Genomic DNA, 26,940 nt, shown 5'->3' on the forward strand with positions numbered 1-26,940 from the left:
TTTTGAGGGGAATCCTTTCTTTCTTTTTTATTTTTTTGGGGGCCGGGGGTGTGGCGGTGGGAGACTAGGGTGGGGCGAAGGACAGTTTTTTTAATGGTAAGAGCATTTTTTAAGATCAGATAAAGAGCAGTTTGAGGATACAACTGCTAGTAAAGCATGCTCAAGGTTCCTTGGCCTCACTCGTGTAAAAATTGGAAGGCTGGATTCTCGAGAAGCTCATCTGCTGGTTTGACATCTAAAAAGTCCCTGAGTTGGAGTGCATTTGAAAGCTCATCGACTGAGAACGGAATGCTGCATCCAAAATGTGGTTCATATCATTAGAACTTATCTTTTACCCAGTAGCATTCCCAGATTGCGCTAACAAGTTGATAACAGTGATGGGCAACCAATATAGCACTCAGTCAACTAACAGCAAAATGTACAGCCGCAGGCATTACCTCTAAATCTCAAGAGTAATCACCGTTTAAATTAGACAATAAAGCTTGATTCTTAATGCTTTATTCCAATATCCATCCTAATTTCTTAGTTAAAGATTGGCTACAGAAAGCCTTTTTGCAATTCCCATTAACATTAGAGACGAGCTGAGCTTATTAATACTATGTTATCATTTAACCAAAGTAAACATTAACTGAACCATGGAAAACTTCCCACCTGGAATTGTCATCCAATAAAAAGGAGCTACTAACGGCACTATTAGAATCTTCAGTCATTAAAACCCTCATGCTGGCTATGACCTGCATAAAAATGGAAGCTGAATTTCCAATCTTCACCTTTACTAGGAACAAATATGAACTATGAAATAACTACCACTATATTCAATGGTCAATTGGACACAAAAAACTTACATCAGGGGATACACTTCGAGTATTATAGTTGTCATCCCAGTATAAAGTACAAATTCTGTACAGCTGTTGAACACTGAGAATCTGAAAAGTCGAGCATTTTACAAGTAAGATTGGATAACAAACTTCTCAGCGCAAGGGAAATTAGGTTACTTCCACCCCCCCCCCCCCCCCCAAAAAAAAGCAAACACCTAGTAAACAAGTTCACAGAGAGAGAGAGAGCAAGCTGGACTTACAGGACACAAATCATTGGTAATCTCATCATAAGATATTCTGTACTTCTGATGTATAACCTGTGCAAAAGAAAAAGTTCATATAAAAAAGGAATAGTTGATGATTGCATGTGAGTCTAAAGCCTTAGATCATATGGTTCTAGTCTAAATTCAGAGACATCTTAATACAGTTTGGGGAAAAAGTGGTTTCAATTTGGACAAAAGGATTGCCGAATTATGCAAATCGTCTCTGAAAGAAAAATCTCCTTGATTTTGAATGACCAAGTGCTTTCCCAATTTTAGGCCTATACCAAATTTGAGCTCAGGAAGATCGATGCACTAAATTATTGATGTCAAGAGAGGGCCTTTGGCAGCCTAGTCTCCAAAATTGCATGAGAGAATGGCATACATGAAAAGAACATAACAATGTCTTTCAGTGAAAAAATCATCTGGGAGATTACCCTTAGCTGTTTGAAATAGGTCCATTTCACAATTTACCAACCTTCCAATATTGGGAGACCAGTTTTTGTTATAGTTTTTTCCCACGCTTACTCGCAAGCGTGTAACAAAGCCAAGAATGATACCTAAAAATTCTCCAATTACTAGAAAGTTTTAGACAGAAGAGAAAAACAAATGCAAATAGTTTAGAACAGTTAAGTTTACATCTCATTGTTTGTTATGGAATTCATATAGTATAAAAAAGTAGCATCAGGCATGGAAGAACCAAACATGCGCCAAACCTTGAATGTAGAAGTACCATCACTTAGAAGCACATGGTACTACAACAACATAAGGATTTACTTACGTTCTTCCAAATTTTTTAAAACTAAAAAAATCAGGCTGAAATTTTTCTTGCTGTAACTAATACACTGTAATAAAAGAATAAGATCAAAGAGATGAACCAACCAGGAAACCAACAGCTTGTCTTATATGTTTGAGTTCATCCCAAGCTGAGCCTGCATACTGCAATCAAAGATAATTCTAAGTTGAAAAAGTTCCTCATGCAAGAAGAAAAGTTGGAGCTTATCCACAAAAAACCTGAATGCAGCCATTGATTTTTTTTCTTAAAATGTATGAAGCTGAAATTTGGGCATATGTTAAACATTACCTCCTCTTTTGCCTGGCAGCACCATAGCTCTAATTCTGCTAAGCCTGCTTTTACGTATTCCCCATTGCTAAATGTACAACACTCACGCCGCAGAAGAAGACTGCAAAATTTCCAAGAATTAGCCCAAAAGTTTTGATAAACAATTAAAACCAAGGGAAAAACTGAAGATAAAATCCTAGTCACCTGTTAAAGAGTTGGACATTGATGTATGAGAATGTTTGAGTAAATATTTTCTGAACAAGAATTGGAGGCACCTGAAATTCCAACCATCATAAGCCCTTTCCTCAAATTTGGAAAATTAAAGCATGAATAACATGAATGAACCCTTACAAAGTTTTCTTTTAATGTACAAAGAAGAGAGTTGAGGCACTCAATTATTCCCTGCCAGTGACTTGTTTGAGAATCTTTACCAAAGGACCTTCCTGATCTTAGCACGCTTCCCTTGGAGGCCCTTGGTGCCTGCAGATCATCATATTATATTAATTATCTCTAAGAGAGTAAAAGCTTTCTTTAAATCAGTAAATTAAGCTCCACAGAAGTTGAAGAAATGATTTCCTTTCAAAGCTCAGCAAAAGGTTACAAAACCTGAGCAGTCCTTCAACCTTCTATAACAGATAACCTATTCCTCATAAAGCAGCAGAAGAAATAGTTCCAACTAAAGAAAGGGAAATAACTACTAAACTTTTTCAGCATAAGACAGAAGGAAAAAGGGTCAATCAGATTTTTCCTTTGGTCCCATCTGGGAAGGTCTATCTGACATGATAGAAACAGGAAGATCATCACACAACAACTGAACAGCATAGACAAATTTATAATACATGTTTTTCTAATAGGTTTTAACATCACATTTCTAATTTTCCAGAAATATTTTAGACAGCCCAGAAGGTACCAAAATAACCTAGCAGCTTGTAGATTATAAAAAGGTTCAACACTTCAGGAAACAGTCTGGAATGCAAGAATAACAGATTTGCAATAATTCAAAAGCATCTAGAGGCACCTGGATACACAACGAAAGGAGTGAATTAATCTCCCTCTTCAAATTGTCTCGAATAATCCCATAGATTTTTTCAACATATGCTGTAAGCTGCTGCTTGAAAAGTAGAGCTGGATACTTTGCCTCAACTTGGCGCACTACATCAAGTGCAGCTGAAGCTGCAGCAGGGTTGACTGAAGACGAGCGGAATCCCTAAACAAATTGTGGTCAGTATCAGCAATCAGATAGCAAGGATATTCAACTGCTAGGCAAATTACAAATTTCTCAGCCAAACCAAGTGCATCAGAAAACATAATAGTTATAATAATATTTCATACCATTGCCATTCTCCCAAACAGAGATGTTGGAGTTTGCTGTTTACGGATTGGAGTTGCCCCACCAGCACCGGCAGCTTTTAAGCTTCTTTGGAGTAGGAACAACAAGGTCGAGGTATTTGACAGCCAATATGCCATACGATCATTGCTGTCTTCACTCTGCAATGCATCAAATAATATTTTTGATCTCTTTTTCTCCCCAAATGGCAGACACAAAAACTATCTTTTGGGCTATAGTAGTTATTAAACAGAAATATGTTGCACCTAAGAACGTAAAGCAATTCTGTGCTTCTTGCAGAAATGAACAAACTATGCATATGGCACACGAAAATGTCACACTGCTTTGTGAATTTAAGACATCCTATTGGATTCCCAATAGTAGATTATCCTTCAAGCCTAAGAGAGAGAGGACAAAACGAAATAACTATTGTAGAAGAAACGTTACTCTACACCTCAAAAACAAGTGAAAGATCCCTAGATTATAATAGAACTTCTGAAAAATCATAAGACAAACTTGCCGATGAGATGACCATATAAGAAAGCAAGTAATGTTTATGACGACAAGTATAATCAAACTATTCTTAAGAATCTCTGCTTCTTTTATTTATCATGTACATTGATGTGTCATGAGTAAGAATGTTCAGTCACTCAGAGAAAACTCGTAAAAGATTTGTTCATATATTGGTAATCAGCACACATAGCTTATTAATAGAGTAACAATGCAATTCATCACAATCGCCATGGCAGAAAATGCCAGACGACTAACTTAATATTCACCTCTGCAACATCAAAATATTGCTTAGCAGGGTTCTTTTCCCCCTCCATGTACTTTCATATGTTTGACGATGATTCATCTTGACTTTACTATTTTTGTAACAGAACAATTGCATGCAACATGGAATATCAATCAACCATCAAAAGTGTACCAAACAAAATAATTTCTATGAGATACCTCAATGGCTGAACCAAACATCTGAATGAGACGATCAAAGACACTGGTCCTTTCAGCTTCAAAAGACTTCCAGTGGAGAAGACATTTGTAAATGGTAAAAGCGGCAACAGGCTTGCCTTGACTAAAGCCAACATCTTTCATGGCACAGTCAATAAGTGCATCAACATCCTCCTGCAGAAAAGGTCCAATAGTATAACCAGTCAACAAGGGAATTACTTCAAACTAATGGAAGATGGATGCAGATCTCATTATTCCCAGCACATACATGTTGGCGATCAAATGGGGGCTTCCTTGGCTTGCTATCAGGAGTATCATAATTTTTGGTGGGTGAAAGGCTTAAATGGTCCTGCAAAATTACATATATCAATTAACTTGGAGCCGAATAAAGAGTCTGATCCCTGCAAAAATTACACTGACTATAGTATTTGGAAAGGAAGAATTACATTTGTCCTGTTTTCCTCGTTCAAATAGTGGCCATTTTCCAATACCTGCATAGAAGTTAAGTGTGATTTAAATTTAGGTGATTGAAAGGGCCTAGAAAAAGATTCCAACTGTTGTAGGAGACATGCACCTTGGATGCTAAAGGTGGCAAATGTTCTGATGCCCTTTTTACAGGTGTTACTAAGGATTGCTGCCGAAGAACTTGGTTTTCAGATTCCATATCAAAGATTTTCTCTTCAAGTCTACAAAAGCCGAAATAAAATGACAGCTTAAGGCCAACAAGAATAAATAGGACAACCTTAGAAAGGATGCAATAAAACCCAATTTCAACGTCATTATTGTCTTATAAGCTAGAGATAGTTCAATATGTCACTATACCTTTGCATAGCAGTCTTTAAATGAACAATCTTGGACTCAGCATCCATGGTCTGTTTCAGCCTCTCCTCACTGAGTTTGTTAGTCTCTTCATATTTTTTCTCTGTATCATCAATTTTCTTTTCCAGAGAGCTGACTAAGGCCTGTGATTTAAAAGAAAATACGTGAACGATATACATGCTATAGAACGTATAGAAAAGTAAATCATAGAATTTGGGACCCCATACCTTGAGTTTCTCATTTTCAGCTGTGATTTTATTCATCAATTCATGATCAATAACAGGGACTTCCTGTATAACCGGGACCTGCTCAGCTGCCTTTTTGGCAGTTTCACGTTCCTTCTTTAGCATTTCTTTAGTTTCATTAAACTTATGTTGCATATCTTGCAAAGCAGCTTGTAGCTTCGCATTCTCTTGTGACTTTGCTTCTTCCATGTCAACCTGTAAAGCAGAATTTGGTGAAGTGGGGAAAGAAAAATGAAAAACAACTGAAGCATAGGAAAATTAGCCAAAGATGAACAAATAATAACAGGATAATGAAGCTACTCCAGCTTCATTTAAATCACACCATACATCATCTTGGCCCAATAGATGGTTAGTGATTCAATGCCAGTTCATTTTTGCCTGTCTTGTGCTAAGTGACATATCATGAGATAATTAACCATAACCAAATTGCTCGGCCAATTTCCAGATGTGCCAAGTCCTTGAGGCCAGTAAAAAGGGTATTAATCTACGGTACGCAAAAATTGAAGAATGAATAGTGGAAGTGTTTGACAGATTAACCACATATTGCCAATTGACTCCCTATTCAACTTAGCACTTAGATTATAATGTTGACAGAGCAATAATTGAATACCTAAGATGCCTGCAACATGTTTATCTACCAAGGATTATAAACAGATAGTACCTATGCATGCATGAGCTTTATTTCATAAACATCTTTTAATAGTTTTATTCTGTTTTCCGTGGAACAGTTTCTTAAATTCAAAAGGTCAAAAATTCTCCTTCACCAAATTCACTTACCCTCATGCGTTTCTCCAGTTGTAATCTCCAAGTCAATTCTTCAACTTGCTTCTCTAATTTATTCTTAGCAGCTTGGAGGGCACCAGTTTCCCTGGCAGCCTGTTGATAGACAAGGTCCTTGTGAGTGCATGAGTGAGGAAGAGGGAGAATTCCAAATTGAGAAAGAAACCAAAGTATTTCAATATGTCAGAGAGAAAGTAAAACTTAATAATAATGGAAGAAAACGGGATAAAGAATAAAAAAGTGAGCTTGTAATGCAATTTTGCTTCGCCTTTGCAGACTTTTTCTCATATTAAAGCTCTATTTAAAGCTGCAAAAATATTATCACCGTACGCGATGGAAACATGCGAAACATTTAACCTGCAAAAGGGATGCATGTTTTTATAATTGCCATATACTCAAAAAGACAGGCTAATTTGAAGGCTGAGTCTCCCCTAACATATTTACTACTTCACTTGTTATTTCAAGTTTGCATATTCCTGAGCACATCTCCCACTCTTCAATAACAAGAAAGTCAACTGGTAAAAAGAATTCATGAGCTTTACTTTCAAAAGACTATTCCCTAACCTCGTAAATGTGACAATAAAAGTACATCAAGTGCCAGAATCCAACACAAGGGACTTATAAGTTCAAAGTGGACAACTATGCATGTTTAGTTTTAAGCAAATAGAACCAAAATGCTGACTATGTGCAACATCCAGGTCAATGGCACTTGGGAGGATGAATCAGAGATGTAAAATAGAAAAGTAACAGAGAGACAAAGAATGAAAAGTCACCATCTTAAGCTTCCGCAGTTCTTTGCGAGCAACTCTAGCTCTCCAAGCACATTGTGTGCTAATTGCAGCCTTTTTCACCTTCATATAGTCTGAATGGGCCAAGAATTTGCGACAATGGCTCTGCAAATGTAGAGTCATAGTGGTAAAATTCCAGTACTACAGCAGGTATCTTGATATATATACACTTGGTTTTTTTTTTTTTCAATTGGTTATTAAATGTAGCAGTAGCTTCAAAATATAATGATTTAACATCATAAACATGCTCTATTTGACAATTAGACCGTAAATGGTTCGCTAGAGTCACTTAGTAGTTTTCAAGGACAGCATTTACCTGAATGATGATTGCCGCTCTTGTCTGCCTTCGGAATCGAAGCTCATTCCGTGCAGCCATTCCCCGCATTCCTGTCTGAATTGAGATAGCAGAGGAGCACAGTTCTTTGTAGGCTTTCCTAGCCAAATGCATGCGCAGATCCCTCTGGATTCTTAGACAAGCAGCCTGCCTTCGCATGCTTCCATATACTCGCCGAGCAAGTTCTCCTGCAGTCAGAAGAAAGAATTACCACTACAGAATAATTGGTTTACAACATTTAAGCTGATACAGAAAAAAAAACCTAGAGGTCATCACCTCTGCAGACAGATTGCATATACATTGCTGACTGACGCAACAATGTAAAACATTTCCGTGCCATGTAGGACCGAACTTTCCTCTGAATAATGTTGGCTGATCTCCCTAGGACCTCAGTCCTCCTGGCATCCAGCTCAGCCATCTGACCAGCCCGTAGAAACACCTTTGTCTTACCAATCTGGAAAAGTGAAATGAATTACCATGAGAGCATCATATAACCCACCCATCTCAAGGGACAGACAAATCTTATGCAAGCAAGAGGTTAATATCAACAACCACATTTTAAATGCACATTTTTGCAGTAACATTCCAGGTCAATCAGAAGCTATCCAACCAAAAGATAACAGAGCTCAACTTGACTTCAAACAAGTAACTGACCATTACACCTGACTCACCCCACCAAATGAAAGGCAGATTAGAACCTCAAGAAAATACAATCTAGTGTCCACAAGAACTTCTGTGCCACATAGAATAAAAGGTGTACCAAAAAGACCACAAAGAAGTTAGCATAGTCTTTTTAAGATGAGAACCAATATGTTACAGGAAAGATTGCATAACAAGAGATATTCTGACAAACAGGCCATAGTGAAGTCTAGGCCAGTAGAAATAAATTAACGTCCTACTATCTTCTAACCAAATCTACTGTCACCGACTCATAGTGGAAATTCCCAGCAGACCCCCAAGGAAAAGCATCAGCAAGGACGAACAAGATAGAGAGTCCCATGTCGCTAATACAGTGAATATAATTTCTAAGGGCGTGAGCAAACATGGCACTGTGATCCCAGGTTTGAACTAATCAATGTCTTGATGTAGCAGCAGACAGATGAAGGCTCAGTGCATCATGAAAGAACTGCAAGACAGTGGCCAAAAGGATGCCACTGTCCCAGTATCAAGAAGTGAAGAGATAAAATGATACAAGAGAAATCAAGTCATTCAAGTAGTAGAAAGTTCACAAAGACCAATGTGCAACTCAATGGCTGCTTCTTCGTCAAACACTCAAATGCAGTTAGAAACAAAGTCCATGTCCAACCTGTAACATAAGCTTCATTCATTCATACAAACAAAAGGAACACATGTAGTAACATTTTTTTATCTGTATCTCAGATGCATTCCAAATCTGATTTTGGCAAGCACGGTCAAAGTAAAAGGAGCGTTGGACACATGTCCCACATCTTAGAGAAGAGAAGTGCCACTCAATCTTGTCTAACACAAATGCAATCCTGCCCAAAGTCTCAGACAAACTGGGAAAAGGTGGACGTACGTTGTTGCAACATAATCCAACATTATTAGCCAAACATGAAACAGAATTAATTGACTAAATCATGGACATTCCCAAGGGACCCATAATGGGACTTGGGCAAATCCTTTGGCCCCTTAAAAGCAATGTCATAGCCTTCTCATTTTCAAACTATGATACAACGACAATACAACCAAAGCAAATTCTGCATCTACCACAGGACTGAAGCTATAAAACATTAAATCTCGTTAAGCAGATGGGTTTTATTCATTCTGCTGCATATCAATCCACAAGACACTTCCTTTTTCTTCTGTAAGTATCAGAAAAGCACTGTGGTATAACACGCTCATACCCAACTAGAAACACCAGTTATCAAGCTAAAAGCATACACTGATCTAAAGAAGCATCCTAATATAGAATGATAAACAGTGATGCTTCAAGTTTAAACAATAGTCCAACAAAATACACAAACAGAGAGAAATTCTCTACCTGATAACCTTCAAGACCAACTTTCTCCAAAAGCCTCTTGCATGCCGCAACCTCATCATTACTATCATGAATTTGATTACCAGGACATCAGCATCTTCATTGGCTTGACAGAAAAAATACGAGATAAAAATTGATATACCTTCCGTCCAAAACATCAGGTGCAAGAATCCCAAAACGATCAAGAAATTCATAAAAAGGTTTTCTTGTAGGATATCCGGCACAACTTATCCTGATTGCCTCCATCACTCCCTGGACGTATTCTCAGATTAGAACAAATAAACAGATGTAAGTAGATTCTGCCTGTATGACAAATAAACAAGTGGACTACAATTACTTACCCCACAGCGCAATTGTTGCAGAACATTCTGATTCTCAAAGATAGCTGGCTTCAGCAGATTATTAGGTTTTACACATCGTATATAATGTGGCTCAGTGCCATTCAGAGTTTCAAGCAAAGATTGCAATTGTTGCTGCAAAAGGTATCCAAGTAAACTTCACAAAGATGATAGTCAGAAAACATGAGCTCACAGAGAGCAAATAGTGTAATACCTTGAACCTTGAGCCAATAGAAGAAAACTTGGACTGTTTCGAGGACTCCTCACCAGTAGGTGGAAACAAACCCGCAACAAAAGAACACGTTGAGGCATTTAGAAGATCTTGATGTTCAGCAATTACATAGTCTTTGTTTTTGTCCAGAAACAATTCAGTTTGGTAAGTGACCTGAGATGCATACAAAATAGACCCTTTTCAATGCAGGAAACATAATATTTCCCATCAATGCAAAGCTTATGACATTTCCCATTTTCATGAGCATAGACAGCTTAGGCATAAATCTAGATGCCAGAGTGGAAATTATGTTGGATGAAAGAAAACCAGACAGTACTTACATCTCCAGCATAGTGACAAACAGTGAAGTCAGAACGCGACAGTTTTGGCTTGCTGAAGCGCTTATTATTTTTGAAAGTCTGGTAGAGCTTTTGGGCAAAAGTTTCATGAGTTGATCTCGGAAACATGCTGAACAGAATTATGCTAGATTCAGTGCCAAAATAACTCGCCATAAACATCAGAAGAGTCTTATGGTAGAAAATCCTATTTAGTGCAAATGGAAGATGATCCATTTAGCAGAAAGATTAAGCTCGCAATAGCAAAGACTTTCATTTCTGCACTTACCAAGCTTCATCAAGAAGAGCAATAATACCTCCAGGTTTCTGATCAATGAAAAACAACAGGTTAAAAGGACAGGATAAGGTAGAGACAGGAATACAGTAGCATAGGACTCATTAATTTCACTTAGGAGAAGAGAAGATAGCGAAAAATTAAAATGGACCACAAGAAAAGCATGGCAAGGTAAGTCCCAAAGATTTCTCTTAGGGTAATAATAAGAGTTTATCATAATAAATCAAATCAAAGCAAGTCCGTAAGTTCCACCAAACACCCCCATAACTGTCATGTGAAACCTCTGCAGGTTTATGATAGAGACAGTAAGAAATCTAATATGCAAAAGACCGTAACAAGTAAAGGATAGCACAATGTGGTTGACTTCTAATATCTTTAGAAGCAAATTGACAGCTCATACCTTTTCAATGAGATCAAGAACATCCTGATTGTCAATGAATTCAATATAACTCCAGTTAATCTCTTCTTTTGTGTACTCTTCTTGCTCCATTTTAAACACATGCTGCACACAAGACAAAGGTCTCAACAAGCTGCATCACTTAGAGATCAACAAAATCTCCACAAAGAAGAGGAAGCCCATTCAAAACCTGATTGAAATGCTGTTGAAGCTTCTCATTAGTCAAATTAATGCAAAATTGTTCAAAGCTGCATAAAGGCAACAATTTGTTAACACAAGACTACATGCACCACAGATATTTTCAAAAGTCTTTCTGCAGCAGAGAATCTTGCAAAATGAAGTCAGACAAGGCTTTTACAAGATTAGAAACTCAATGCCACTAAGTGCACAAAATTAGAATCTCTCCAAGACAAGATCTTACATTCATTTGCCTTTTCCAACTTGATAAATATCCCAAAATAATCTTGTTAATATCCATCATTAACAGCAAGATCATGAAAAAAAACCTTATCCTATGAATTAATGGACAGAAGCACATGCAAAGCATATAAGCTTGAACAGATATGTGGGAGACATAAAACAAAGTTGTCAAGAAAAGCAAGTAAAATGAACAAAGGTAACCTGTATCATACAAATGGGGATCAAACCCACATATTCATAGGTGATGCAGCATCTGAAAACAAACAAACCTCATCCATTTACACTGCTGTTAGTCCTGAGTCTATGGAGATGAGGATTATGGCAAGATTAAGAAAACTATGAACTGGAATAATGGGAATTGGAGCAAAAGTTGAATGCTTTTTGCGCATACTACATGAAAAGAGGCCAGCTCATCAATTACAAAACAAAAGGCATACCAGTGAAGCACCTGTTAGTCTTGAAACTCTCAAACCCATAAATATCCAGCACTCCGATTAAAAGTTTCGAGTTGGGATCTTGACCAATTGAACTGTTAATCTTATCCACAAGCCTGCAAAAAGAAGTAGCAGAGCCAGCTTAGGTAACTCATGACTTCTATACCATGAAACTTTGAAACAAATGAACTGCAAGGTCTGCATCAGTAGCACAACCAGGACAGTCATGCGTTATCGTCACTCAAAAATTTTTAGCATTCAATCTACATCATCTCCACCCCAAACAAAGAGGACGTGGGAAGAGAAAGGTAAAGGGAACTCTAGCCAATTCCAGAAGTTCCAATGAGCAGCTTTTCATTCACTACTTGGCTACAAAATATCCATCTGAATAGGTCTCTTGGTGTTTTTGTAGAGCATAAGATACTTTAGCGTAATATACACTGCTCAAACTAAGTGGAGATAAGAAGTTAGAAAAGAAAGAAACAATTACAACAGACACGCATTCAAGAAAGAGAGAAAATGGGCAAGGGATCATAATTGTCTCAGCACAGCAATTTGAAGTCTAGATCTACCAAAGTCTTCAACTACACTGGAATTGAAAGAGTGATCTTTCCTCCCCTTTCATAAATTATAGAGATAAAAGGTGTCAATTGCAATAGTAGTCCTTTTGCTTATCAATGTGCAGGATCATTTCTTTTCTTCCATTCGAATGACCCTCCCAAAGTGAATTAGATCCTTTTAAAGGCATCAAATCTATTCATACCAGTCAAACAATCTTGAGTATACAACTTTTGCCAAAGCATCTCTACTGACAACTGCAGCTTCAGGATCAAGCCATTTGGTGATGGTTTCATCACGAGTTACAATAACTCGTTTACATAGAGAATCCTCCAAAGCCTTTGCATCACACCTTCAGAAAAAGTCCAGTGCAGAAAAATTAAAACTCAACTCTTGCAACTGTTAAATCAAATGGCTATGGGCATGCGCTGACAAAACCAACCACTTACATCAACAGCTCTGCAGCAGTTCTCAAATGGAACCATGACTTCTCATCTTTGGGCACAGACGAGTCTATTTCTTTTCCTTTGGCAAATTCAATGTTACCAAGATGGAGGATTGAAGCCACAACTCGAAATATGCCATCCTGTGGAAGACACCAAATATCAGACACAACGAATTGAGAGGTTTGACTCCTTGAGCAAATCAAACGACTCCTCTTGACAATACCTGCTCATCAGCATTTATTCCAACAATGTCCATTGCCTTCCTTGTTGCCAAGTATTCTTTGGAATCGTCAACTCCATCTAACATGTAGCAATTTGTCTGATTCAGGTAGTGGAATGATCTGGGATCTCCCAACTTGTACCTTTGAAGATCCTGAGGCCCAATAAGAAACAAGAAAGGTCAATCATGAAGCAAGAATGTTATGTTATGCAATATTGAGTGAAAATAAAATAAAGCTTCTACATATCTGGCAGTAGAAATACTAGCAGTCATCATAATGATGGGATAGGTTGATGAATGACTAAAAGACTAATATTTTGGAACATGGACCTTTTATATTTAAGTGCCTGAACATCTTCCCAGTGCCCAAGAACAACAACATGGCCATAAAGGATGACAGGCACTGCCTGAACTCCAAAGCAACAGAAGTCAAAACAGAGAAATAGTACCCCCGAAAGGATGATGGAGAGACTGGTTGACCTTCTGAGATTTCATTTTGTTTGCCAGTCAAACCCATGAAACCCCAGTTCAGTTATTTGAATTACAATTCATTAAAAAAGAAAACATTTTTTTGCATTTATGCTATCAAAATTTGCTACTCAAGGGCAGTCCTACTATGACCCCTCAAAGTCATTCTAAACGAGAGCATGCATATTATTTATGCTTGTGTACTGAGAAATTTTTCACGACTCAACCCCTTGGTTCAAGATTTTTGAAGTGAAAATTCTGGTTGATAGAAGATATCAAGTGCGTGTGAGAATCAGGAAGATTTTATTTCTCAGTTCCTCACACCAAAATGCCTTACTTAATATATCTTGCTTTGGAACTTAGGCTTTAAGCTAAGTTTTTAGGACGAAATGAAAGAAATAGCCTAACACCTTCATAAATCTACCACAAACTAATGAATTCCAATGACTTACAGGATGTTTCATTTATATAAGCATTGTCCAGAATATAAGACAACTCGTTTTAAGTAAGCCTACAATGAGGATGATGAAGGGCCCCCATCACCAAGATTTGTTAACTGAAATAAAATGCTGGAATTTCCTGATGATGAGAGTTTACCCTATACCTTCGTGTTTTTTCAGTCATTGCAGCTATAAGCTTCTACAAATGACCACAAAATATCAATTTACTAAGTCAAATAATGCACTCCGTGAGCATAAAAGTAGAATCGGAGTTCATGAAAAAAGATAAGAAGGCCAAAATGGCCAGAGTTCATTAAAATCACAAAAATACCCTAATCACTGATTGAATCCTGACAGGCAAATAAAATTTTAGTTAATCTCATGAAAATGTTATCCAAGTTCTCTACCCTGCCTGTTGTATCCAGTAACAGGAGTAACTCCTAACAACCAAATTGTAACTTTACAGTGACATTCCCACTCTGTCAGCCAGCAATAAGATTCTAATAGTTTGAAAGGGTGTATATATACAGAACCTCAAATTTCAAACTTGATAGGCCTATCATTCTTTCGAGAGTGATTGACAAATTCAAGCTCAAAATTCAATCTTCACCACTTCTAACTTCTAATGCAAACGCAATCCTAAATTCACAACAGAGACAAAAATAACCCTCAGACCTAGCTTCCTGGTGATTCATATCCATGCTTTTTCTTCATTCACAATCGCTGTTTTCCTTTACAGCTCTACAGTTAGAAAAGACATGCAAAGACACTCTAGAAGCTACTCCAAAGACTCTAGCACTCCAAAAGCCATAAGCCAATCCTCTCAACCGCATCTTATTGTCTCTTGAATTAAGTTATAATTTCAACTGCTTACTGAGCCTATGACCTTCTCCCAAACACAAATCCCCAAATTTGCAATGCCCTTTACAAGATTTTTACAATAATAGTATTTTTCTAGTCTCTATCCAAAAACAAGTTTAATTTAAATGCCAACATTTGGATTGTTGTAAATACTTTTGCCATGTTACTGTTTACAGGATAAGTGCTTACCCTATGCAACAAGCTAGAAATTAAAGAGTTTGCTGAAGTCACCAATTTCTCTCATAAATCTATACGATTAAAAAAGGAACCATTTTCCACAAATTGGAGTTTGCTGATTGCATATTCAGATGCTAAAAATTCAGTTCCTGATAAAAGTATCTTGCGATTCCATATCCATCATTTAACTTTTTCAATAAAAGTAACTCTATGCTGAGATCTATAAAGTACCATACTGCCAACCAGCCAGATTTAGTTTGCAAATAGTAAAATAACCAATGAATTATTAAACTCCCACAGAAATATAAAACAAGAAGCTCCAGAGCAGCATCCAGCAATAGCCATAAGATACTATCAAAAGATAAGCTTAAAATTCAAAGGTCTTCTTCAGGGGTTAAAACTAAATCCATGGAAAGATTACTATTTAATCCTCACCCGTAATAAGTTGATAATGTTTCCAAATTATATAATCACACCTACAGTTAAATGCCAGAGAGTAAAAGGACAAGTAGAAAGGAAAATGCTCCAAATGCTTAATTCACATTCATCTTAAGAAGCAAACCTAGGTGAAAGTGGTGAATAACGAGTACCTCTTGTGGTGCAGCACAGAGCATGTAGAAACAATGGTAATTTCGCTCAGGATCAGACACTTGACAAACACGGGATCTTTCCAGCAAATAAGTTCTAACAGCAGCTCCTGAGATCCTTCCCTTGTCATCAAACTGAATCTCCACAAACTTACCAAAACGACTGCAACTCGTAGCACATATTAAGAATGTTGAGATTGTCAGAATAGAAGTGATAAGTGTCCTAACTTTATCCAGTTTATGATCATATAAACCTCCAACCTCGAATTATTGTTTCTCACAGTCTTTGCATTACCAAATGCTTCCAGAACAGGATTAGACTGGGGAAAAAAGACAATAAGAGCAAAAACAGCATAAGCATAAATTCTTTTGTTAGACTATCCACTGTTTTAGTGAACATTGAAAACTCAGATGCTAATTTTCAGAATATCAAATTTAATGGTTTTCAATTTGTACCTCCAGAACTTGCTGCTCAACCGTCCTGCCCTCAGCTGCCGCTCGACCTCCCATGTATGCAAGATACCTCATCAGCTGCTTAGTACTTTCTGTTTTACCTGCCCCACTCTCACCACTAACTAAAATTGACTGATTTATTCCATCATTCATCATTAGTCTGCAGCCACCAACAAGGATGTTCATATGCATGACAAAAGAAAGAGGGACATGAAGTGTTCAATTTAACCAAGTCCAACCTGTATGCAGCATCTGCAACAGCAAAAGGGTGAGGGCTGAGCTCCCCAAATGCAGCACCTTTATACTGTTGCATCATATGGTTATCATACAGATGAGGTAACCTTGTAAAAGGGTTCACGGCTATTAATATATTTCCTGTGTAAGTCTGAAGAATTCAGCAGATCAGCTTCCACAATTTAAAATTTCTAGGAAAACAAGAAAAAGAAAAGTACTAGATTTTCTGAGCGACGAAAGAACAATGCACTGCTTACATATATTTCATTGATATCATATCTACTCCTTAGATTGTATAGAACTCCTGGTTCGTGTAAATAAGCCAATCTTGTCATATCATCCACTCCACATGGCGGGGCCTCCGCATCTTTAGGGTAAACATTGGTAGACTTGACAACAACCTGGGATGAAATACAGTGCAACCTTAGTCCGAGTAGTTTCCTTATAACCAAGCAAACATTTAATAGAGGTCTATGATTAAGATGACTAATGATCCTCCACAAAATTCTGGCGACCATCACTTGACATATAGCCATTATGTACCTTGTCAGGTGATCAAAACTATGCAATGAGAAGAATCATGAGAAAAGACTCACCGTCTTCCCTGACGTAGTAAGAACTTTAACTTCTTGACCATTGACCTCCACAACTTCCCCATCTATCCAGGCTACATCAGGATCTTCTACCCAAACAAGAGAACCTATCCCTAAGCTGATTAAAGCAGCCTGCAAAGCCAACATTTTTTTAGGTAGTAATCATCAAGAATAATGAACAATGAATTTTTACTAATAAGAAGATGCTGTGCCCAGAGATCCATCAACAGGAATGAGGGAAGAGTACAAACTAGTAACTTAGTTCTGACTATCCATATAACAAAAGCACTATGTATCAACTCCGGGCATCAGAACTGCAGCAATCTGCTAACATAATGTTACAGATCATTGTTAACCAATGATTGAAAATATATCCATACTTACAGCAGTAAACAGTTTCTTCCAAGTAACCAATTTACTGAATCCACCTTAACAGGCCATTTGATAAAATCAACAACCAAATGCACACACACAAGATTTGGGATGATCAGACTATGGCAAATAAGCATCTATATGATGAGGAAAACAGAAATCTTTTGCATATGTTGAATGGAAAAACAACAACATATATCATTGAGATGTTTATGTGAAATCAGTCACTTCAGCAGTTCAATACAAGGTTCATTTTGGAGAATCAGGAAAAGGATGAACAGGAAGAACTAAGAAACATGTGGAACATTTATGAATAAACATCTTAGTTACATTGTTTTCCTTTGCCTAACTCACTACTTTGGAAAAAAAACCCAAGACATATTTCTGGTAAGAATTAGCCATCTCTTAGGTTCCATAACTAAAACTTTAGTCATATAATATATCCGCAGTCGAAGGATAAGAAAGGAACAAAAGAAAACTATAATGCATTAGCACAATCAAACTATTTAAGAAAGCATATAAAAAGAAAATTAGATTAATAACTAAAAAACGCAAATTTATTTTGGCATGTCAATCTTACAATGCAGGCTGTTTGGCATCTCTTTTGTGATTAAACCTCTACCTCAACTTGTAAAGCAAGCATTTTATGAAGTAAACCAGGATGACAAAAGAATAGTCTAAATCGACAATTTGCAATTAGGCCCGAACCAATTGGCCTGAATTACAAAATCCCAAAGATCTGAATTGATTGTTCAATCAAATCCAGCAAACAGGATGTTCAAATCAGAATATAAAAAAAAAAACGGACTAAGAGCACATGAACTCGAATTAAGGTGCAGCCGTGCAAAACCACAACAAAATGAATAGGAAATTAAAATTGAAGGAAAGTTTCTTGAGAGGAAGTAAACGGGGATCCAATAAACGCAAAGTTAGATAAACAACTGAACAACAAACTACTCAGGGATTAAGATCAGAAAGCCACGCTTGAATTAATACAAAAAATCACAACAAGGAGTAGGAACCACTACCATTTCTGAACAGCTTCAATCAGAGAGAGATCAGAAACTTCAGTAACGCCGCGATCAACTCTTGAGACCTCCACCAAGCATACTAATCTCGATAGTCCTACTACCTACTGATTCTCACACACTACTATCTACCACTCTTCCAACGACAATGGACAAATGCAAAAAAAAAAAAAAGCATACATGTACATATGCGTGTGCGTGTGTGCTGCAATATTAGATCTGGAAGCAAAAATGAGCTTCGCTATTCTAATGTTTTTCTTGATTCCAACCAAGAACAAGTACGGTTCTGCTTCAAAAGGTAGGAAAATCGAAGTGGTTTCCTCTAATTTAACATGGGAATGAGAGAGAGAGAGAGAGATTAAAAGTTAAAACCCCCCTTGAATCTTTGATGAGTCTTTTCCTTGTCCAGCGCGCAGAAGAGAGAGCAGGCAAACCTTTGATTTTTGGTTTTCTTTTTTCTTTTCTTTTCTTTTCTTTTCTTTGGTCTAATAGATGGTCTTGTCCACGTTGTTTGGGATTTGGTCCGAGTTTTCATATGACGAAAATCTAGCTCTTTTTTTTTTTTTGGCCCCCACCCCCAACCCCCCTTTAAGTGTATCTAGCTACTCGTAATTAATTGCTAAGTTTAGAATATGGGAAATTATAAACAATTAATAAAGCGCGTACTTGTGTGGATTTTAAATCCCCACATTGCCCCTGCTATATACCCGTTATTACGCAGAGGGGCAACCCTTCAGACAGCTCAATTACGCGGACAACGTTGTCGGCTTAGGCTGTCCCCACCATTTGAATTGTCAGAGCGGAAACGTCATTACGTAGTAGTAATACTTTTCAAGTATCTTTTATTCTTTGCATTTCACGGTCATTCACAATATAATTTTTGGGAGAAATGGAAGGATAAAAAGCTCCAAAAGAATAAATAAATAGAATTGAACTTTACTTTGAATGCAAAAAAACTCAATTTCTAGTAGTTAAAGCAAAAGAATTCTTTAATATCGCTTTAGTAGTTAAGCACTCGTTTTTATTTTGTCTTTTTTATTGTCTCAGGAATTCAACAGAGAAAATTCAATTTTTTGATCTCTCGTTTGCCATATAAATTTTCTTTCCCTTTACAATCACACAACATGTGGGAATTTTTAAGTGAGAAGAAAATAAGAGATTTATACAAAAATAGAAGGAGAAAAAAGTCCCAAAAAAAAGGTCTATCAAGTAAAAGAATTTTTTAATGTCGTTTTTAGTTGTTAAGTACTCAAGTTATGTGATTTAACTCGTAAAACTTACATATCAGTTATCCTTTCTTTTCTTTTTTGATCCCAAAAAGGAAAAAAAAAATCAAAATTTTGTCGTCTTCAATTCCATACGGAGTTATATAAGTTATCTCTTGTAAACTTCCAAACTAAGCAAAGGTTGTTACCATTATCAACTTTCTCTCTCAAATAAAAAAAAATTTATTAGTTACCACGTCCTTACTTACCTGTACATTTGCTCCACTTGTGAAGCGAATGATGATGGCCAACAGTAGACGTCCCAATTTGAGTAAAAGTTGCGGATAAAAAAGTTCCCCCCCCCCCCCCCCCAAGTTTTTGAAGGAAAGATTGAGTGTGTTTGGATTGTAAGTTATTTGAAATATTTTTACTGTAGCACTTTTTGTGATGTGATGTATGTGAGATAAAAAAGTAATTGGAAAGATAAAAAGGTGTATTGGAAATTGTAATGGTGATGTCAGCAAATATATTTGGCCAAATAATTGGCTGTCCAAACACACTCATTATTAAATTGTTCAATTTTCAGTTTGGTGCATTTCAATGTATTTTCTTTGTCCTATTAGAAATGTTATACTTTTCTCTTTTTTAACTATCCCAAAATATTTTGAAATTTTTCTTATACCCTTCATTAATGATACATCAAGACAAATATGATGGGATTGTTTTTTGTTGTTAACTTTGACCAACACATGATTAAGAGCAAAGGTATAATAAAGAAGTTTTTTTTTATGGAGTATATTATGCATAAAAAATACATATCCTCAAACGTAACTAAATATATGAAACGGATAAAGTATCAAATATATTTGCCATCTATCCAATCTTTTCCGGGCACTGCTTTCTACGTAGTTATATCTCATAATTCTACGTAAAGAATGGCCAACTATATACTGGGTAATCATGGTTTTACTTTGACAATCCAATACTTTAAATAAAAGCATGAACTTGGTGACATTGTACTCGAATGCAAGAATTCACAGTAGTTAATAACTTATATATTGATAGGAAAAAAAAAAAGAAGGGGTGGACGAATGTAGTAAATCCTTGTGGCCAATTGTATGCAAAGGTGAAAATCAGACATGTACGTGATAATACTCCTTATTAATATATCTATATTAAAATGTAACTTTTTAATCCAAATATCTATATTATTATTTCCTTTAATACTTCTCAAACCATGTCCTCTTTTTTAACCACGTTCACCTGGTTGTAAAAAGAAACGAAACGAGGTTATAACACAGCAGAGAATACCTGGATGATAATTGAATGATTTGATCTAATTTAGATTATCTTTTGATGCCTTTTCCAAGCAATAAACTGCATCAAAATTGACTTGTGGTCATTCCCCATCCCGAGTTCTATCTGTTTGGTGGATTTCGAAGATGGCATATTCCAGGTGACAAAATTGACCACTGAAAGCGAAAGGTGAGAGGCGCGGTGGTAGTTCTGTTGATTTGTTGCCACTGAAGGGCATCCATGGAAAATCATTAATGGACAGAAACTTAATCAAGATTTATGAATATCCGCTGTAATTATCCAAGACACATCACAGTTGAACATGAAAGCAACATAAACAGCGCAGAATATTTAGGGCAGATAAATCCACAAAATTAATCCCTGTCAGCGATCGTCAAACATACGGTAAAACTTTACTTGGAGACGACACCAATGATAACACGCGAAAAATTTTACCGTGCCCGGAGATGATATCGATAAACGTGCCGTGTGTCGCATAGCAAATACAGTACATATTTTAACACTATAATTTATATCTTCTAAAATAAATGTTGTAGTAATTATTTATTTCGAATAAAATTCTAAACAATCTCCTACCCGACCCGACGCGTTCACGTGCGCGTGGATGAGGAATAATTATTTTATATTGTAATAATAGGTTAATGCAGAATCTAATCAACGATGTAGATCGCAAGCCATCTTTTCGGTCCAATTGCGGCCGCTCATCTTCAAAGATGGCTGTTTCTACGTCACCGCCATGACAGGCGGGGATCCACTGTTGTCTTAGAAGTAGAATGGGTGAAAAAGTTTTTTTTTTAAAAGTTGCTAATAAATCAGTTGACGTGTGGACCAAAAAGAGTTCCGGTAAATCACTTTTGCAGTCGGTCATTTCAACCAGGACTATGCCCGCTTGTAAAACAGAAGGTGGGGTAAAACTTAGGTCCTCCATTTTCGACACCACTTTTTTTTTTTGGGGGGGGGGGGGGGGGGGGGGGGAAGATGGGGTGGGGGTCAGTTTTGTTTACTTGCGGCTTCCAACTTCTTCCATTCCGTGAATATTTCAGCTGCAAAAAAGTCCTTGTAAACAAAAAAGGATTCTTAGACGGCACACCGGTGACATTGGACTGAACGAAATGGGCCTTTTCTTGTCTCTTAAAGTTGGTCATTGCAGAAAACAGGTCAGATTTGCACTGCTTGGGCTTAATTTGTACAAGGACATGGCAGCGGACTGCCCGTCATCGAGGCCCAGATTCCCGCATGGTACGAATTTAGTTAATGAGACACTGCATAGAAGAATCTATTTTCGGAAATGGGGATCTATTCTAAAACGTGTTTGCACCAATGTGTTTCTCCACAGACTGTTGTCAAGAATTTTAGAAGAACTTTACAATGCCCGAAACAGAAAAAATAAAGGTAGGTGGGATTTTTTTTTTCAGGCCCGCCGGGGGGGGGGGGAATTCCTGAGCCTCACTTCTTTTTTTGGCCTTAAATTTGGATTGACAATTTGTATGAACCCATTCTTTTCCGACAACACACCCGAGTTTACATGATTGTTGAAATGGCGTGCCATAAAACATTTGGACCACGTTAAACAAAGGCGGTGTCTGTCCCATGGTCCAAAAGCTTACCAAGGTAACTAACTCGTAAGTTTCAGGCGCAGAACCAGATATTGACATGCAAATGGAGATCAGCAAAGACATAAAAAGAAAACTCCAAGCTGGTCTGTTCTGTTTCCCGACTTGCTTTTAACCTTTTTGTCCTTTTTAGCTTTTCTCTTTTGTGTCGCACAGCTCCAAGTTTTTGAACCCCTATAGCTCAGCCCAACTCCAGCCTTTGTCTGATCAAAATTCAAAGGCTCCCCGACCCCCCAAGTCCCAACTTCCGAGTAGTATGTCATCAGACCATACCACCGTATCATATGCTAGTATATCAACGCACATTTGTTATAGTAATCTCAAAAAATTTCTCAAATTTTTTAAATTATACATTTTAAAATATTCATAAAATTTTTACAATAAATTACAATAAAATTATAAATAAATTACAATAAAATTATAAACAAGCACTTAAAAAACTCATTTGTCAAACGGATCCTGCTGTGGCCTTTGGCGGAGAAACCACCTAAAATTTCTTTATTGTTTTATAAATGCATGTAGACCATTGACAACATTTCTTCCTGACTTGCATGAATCTACGTATACGGGTTTGTTTGGATTGTAAGTTATTGGAGATATTTTTACTGTATCACTTTTTATGATGTGATGTATGTGAGATAAAAAGGTAAAAAGGTGTATTGAAAATTGTAATAATAACATAAGCAAATATATTTGGGGAAATAAAAGGCCAATCCAAACAAACCTGTACAATACATCTGCTCCGTGCCGATTGCCCATTCAAAACTTCCTGCCTTTTAGCAGCTTAAGATTACGAGTTATTTCCACTAGTTTGTTTTCCGTTGTGACTGTCTTAAAATGCTCCTATAAAGCTGTCTTGGTAGTTGCCCAAAGAAGATAACAAATGTAAAAGTAACACGACAACCAAGTGAAGGAAGAGCAGCTGGACTAGGGATAACTAGTTTACTGTTAGATTAATTACTAGTAGTAATTTCAATTTGGAGCTGCTCAGGAAAAAAAAGGTATAAATTGGAGGTTGCCTTTGAGAACGTTTAATTGCTTTACTTTTTTTTTTCTACATAGGAGCCTCCCAAACCTTCGACCAGACTAATTAGCTGCGCCTGTGCACCTCACCTCCAAAAATAATACACAAGACGATAGAAGTAGTCGAGCCTTGCGCCTGTGCACCTCACCCTCAAAAAATACACAAAATGATAGAAGAAGTCGAACCTGACCATATAATATCAGGACCTAACTAGGCAACTCCAGCACCAACTCAGCTAACCCCGATGGCATTTACCCCATTATAGTAGCAACTTGTAGATAAGCCGAGCGATTACTCCATTATAGGGAAAGCAGCAGCAGCTAGAGCTAGCACCAGTAGTGTTTGTGATAGGAGGCCCAACACAAGAGTAGGAGAATGGCTTGAGAATTGAGAACTGAGAGGAGAGACAATAGAACTTTTTTAGTGCATCAGAAGAGAAGAGAAGACATCTTCTATCCTTTCGAGACGTCCCCTCGCTAAAATGGATAGCCTATAATATATTGCCTGCACCTCACCCTCTCTTACCCTGGGACTTGTCTTTTTCTCCGTCGATAACTTTTTTGCATTTCCAGTCGATCGTGTGAAGAAGCAGCCTAAACGCTTTCCGAGTAGCAGCTATAGGAAAACTTAAACCAGTAGATAAAGAAAAAAAAAAAAAAAAAGAACAAGGCAATTTCAAAGGGACGATTCAGATAATGCATTGTCTAGTATTGGATAAGAGTCATTACCCAACTAATCCTTCGTGTGTGCGTTATACTAGAACGTAGTAGTAGTATATTTGTTTTGGCAATGTACCTTTACAGCAGCGGCGGCTGAGCAGTTATTGGAATTGATGCTAGCGGTTCACGGCTGGAATGGCTTAAAAAAACGGCCCGAACCGGACCCGTGGGCTGGGCTGGCCAGAATTAAAGATAATTTAGATATGTACAGCCGCAGCAACTGTGTATTTTCCCTCCACATTACACGAGGAGGAGACGAGACGGAGGCCAGAGGTTGCAGATGCCCCAAATTCCAAAATCACGCGCCTAAAAAGGCTGAGCGTAATAACGTTCAGAACAGCTTCCCAGGACGAGTGACAAAGTGTTGTGTGTGCGTCTTGTCCCAGGTTCCGAGCGCAGCTGAAAGAGTGAGGGTGGGCCCCGCCAGACAGCTATAATCCATACAGGAAAATTAAAGGGATAATTTCAGAAAACTCCCTGATATTTTTGATAATTTCACTGAGCTCCCATAAAATTTAAAAAATATACCTACCTTCCTTTTCATTTGAAATGACAAGTTTACTCTTAAATATTTTAATGAAATTCTGTTATTTGATATGCTTATACTTAGAATATGTTTTAAAATTATTTTTTCATTATTTTTTCTTCTTATTCCTTTTTTAATTTTTTTACAGTAAAACTACAGAACTACTACTATTAGGTCTAGTTTTTATTATAACAAAATATCCAACTAGTGATTTTTTTTGACGAATTAATTTTTTAAGTAATCCAATATTTTCGTTGATCTTTGTTTTCTATTTTTGGTATTAAAACTAACAATAAATCAAAAAATGGCCCAAAAGCATTATTAAATTATGATAATCTCACAATTATAAAAATTCATAAATTCTAAATGAATTATTTCAACATTTTCTTTTCTATCTTATAAATCTAAATCCATAACAAGATACCATCAAAAGTATCATATCATAGTAATAAAATTATTATTGTTATAGTTGTTTATCAAATAGTAGATATGGACATGAAAAATATGGCACATTTTTCTTATAATTATATTAAATAATATTATAATTGTATGAAAAATAAATTAAAACTCATGACACAATGACATTTTTGAGTATTCATTTAAAAAATCGATCAAATTAATATATTATTTTAAGATTTTGTTATTAAAACTATCAAGTTAAGGGAGATAAATGTAATTTTTTAAATCTTATAAAAGTTTAGTGAAATTGTCACAAACCTCAGGGAGGTTTCTGCAAATTATCCCAAAATTAAAATTAGAAGCACCGTAATTCACGCGCCACTGTCAACTCTGAAAGTGCAATGGTCCAACATTCCAGTGAAAAGAAACCAGTATACTCTCTCTCGTTCTTCAAAACGGATAAAATTCGTGACAAAGAAAGGAAACAATAATAGAAGTACTACGCAGTATCTCAATCCCATTACAAGTGTGATATTTTCTATTTTAGGACGTGTCAAAATATTTTTTATTTTATGAAAGTCAAATTTATTTTTTATTTTCTTTCAATGCTATTTTCAAAAACAAAGAATAATTTTAAAAATAAATTCACTATTATAACCATTACTTCACTATTTTTTAAAAATTTTAAAGTCTCAAAACGTCACACCAATAGTCTGGAAGGGATTAAGCAGTAAAAAAGGGAAAGAATTGCAGCAGGTTTCCCTCCCGACTGCCCTAAAACCTCGGACCACGAGACTTCGTGTTCTCCATGTCAATGAACCAAAAATTGACCAGATTCTCTGCAGATTCCGTCACGCGCCTCTGCGCAAGCATCTTCAACTTACAAACGTCAGCCACTACTCTCTTTCTCTGTCCGCATAGTATACAATCAAACTGCCCCGATTCGGATTCTTCGTCGGTAAGACTTCTTTTCTTTTCTTGCTCTTTTCAAGAATAGGAAGCAAATTAATTTTTTTAGATTTTTTTTATAAAAAAAATTATTGTAATAATTTAATATATAAGAGATAAAAAAATAATTAAAAAATACGTCCATCAAATAAAATTTGCGGTCCAAACAATCTGTGTGTGTTTCTTAATTTTGTGCAGCATTTTGTAGCCTGGCAATTCAAAGCTGGGGCTGGAAATGGAATGCGACAAACCCAAAGGTTGTTTTGCCACTTTGGCGGTCAAAGGCTTTGGAAATCTCGTTCACCAATAACAGCCAGCTATCTTTTAGTGTACGTAGTTTTTTGCGCTGTACAATTTACAAAACTTTCATCTTGAAGACGGGACGAAATAGAGATCACACGACAAAAAAAATTTTTTGAACCCTTCAAATTGGACTATAAAACGAACAATTTTTTCAGAAATAACGCACCATGTAAATCTGTTTAATAGATGGATCTACGCTGAACATTTTCTTAAATTGCACCTTCATTGCAGTTTTTTGACGTCTAAATTCCTAATTATGGCGCTGGTAACTTTCAATATGCTGCGCTACTACTTATTAGCTACTGAAAGAAGGATATGCGTGCCACGTAACAAGTATGACGCAAGCTTTTGAAAACTAATCAAGTGCTCACGTTACTGTGGCTAGGCTCGAGAACAGAGCAAGGGGGGTAGTAAATGTATGGGATAATTTTCGCAAACCTCTCCTGAGGTTTTTTACAATTAGAGAGAGCTTTCGAAAGCTTAGGCCCCGTTTGGAGTGCATTTTTCATGAAAAAATTACTGTAACGATTTGATGTATGTGCGGAAAAAAATGTAATAGAGAAATGTGATCACGGAAAATGACGTAATTTTTTGGTAGAAAATGACAATCTAAACAGGGCCTTAGGTTTTACATA

The 26,940-nt window shown here is 36.7% G+C and overlaps 1 protein-coding gene across 1 annotated transcript; it reads right to left on the reverse strand.

Annotated features, from left to right (window-relative positions):
* Positions 1–139: 139 nt before the first annotated feature.
* On the reverse strand, positions 140–18,769 carry LOC140004222 (myosin-6-like). Its single transcript, XM_072081718.1, has 39 exons — positions 18,252–18,769; positions 16,855–16,983; positions 16,516–16,659; positions 16,264–16,409; positions 16,028–16,184; positions 15,833–15,891; positions 15,575–15,734; positions 13,042–13,191; positions 12,822–12,958; positions 12,578–12,724; positions 11,829–11,930; positions 11,151–11,208; positions 10,964–11,065; positions 10,558–10,595; positions 10,275–10,401; positions 9,937–10,107; positions 9,726–9,857; positions 9,527–9,636; positions 9,388–9,448; positions 7,662–7,839; positions 7,368–7,573; positions 7,037–7,156; positions 6,261–6,359; positions 5,466–5,678; positions 5,242–5,381; positions 4,994–5,105; positions 4,866–4,910; positions 4,688–4,768; positions 4,423–4,593; positions 3,474–3,629; positions 3,160–3,348; positions 2,493–2,621; positions 2,346–2,416; positions 2,163–2,262; positions 1,961–2,017; positions 1,079–1,135; positions 846–926; positions 652–734; positions 140–291 (listed from the first exon to the last, which is right to left on the reverse strand). The coding sequence occupies exons 1-39, from the start codon at positions 18,252–18,254 to the stop codon at positions 177–179; spliced, it is 4,536 nt and encodes a 1,511-aa protein (XP_071937819.1). The 5' UTR covers positions 18,255–18,769; the 3' UTR covers positions 140–176.
* Between the last annotated feature and the right edge of the window lie 8,171 nt (positions 18,770–26,940).

This window comes from Coffea arabica, chromosome 1c (assembly GCF_036785885.1).
Source record: "Coffea arabica cultivar ET-39 chromosome 1c, Coffea Arabica ET-39 HiFi, whole genome shotgun sequence".
In the NCBI taxonomy this organism is placed as follows: Eukaryota; Viridiplantae; Streptophyta; class Magnoliopsida; order Gentianales; family Rubiaceae; genus Coffea; species Coffea arabica.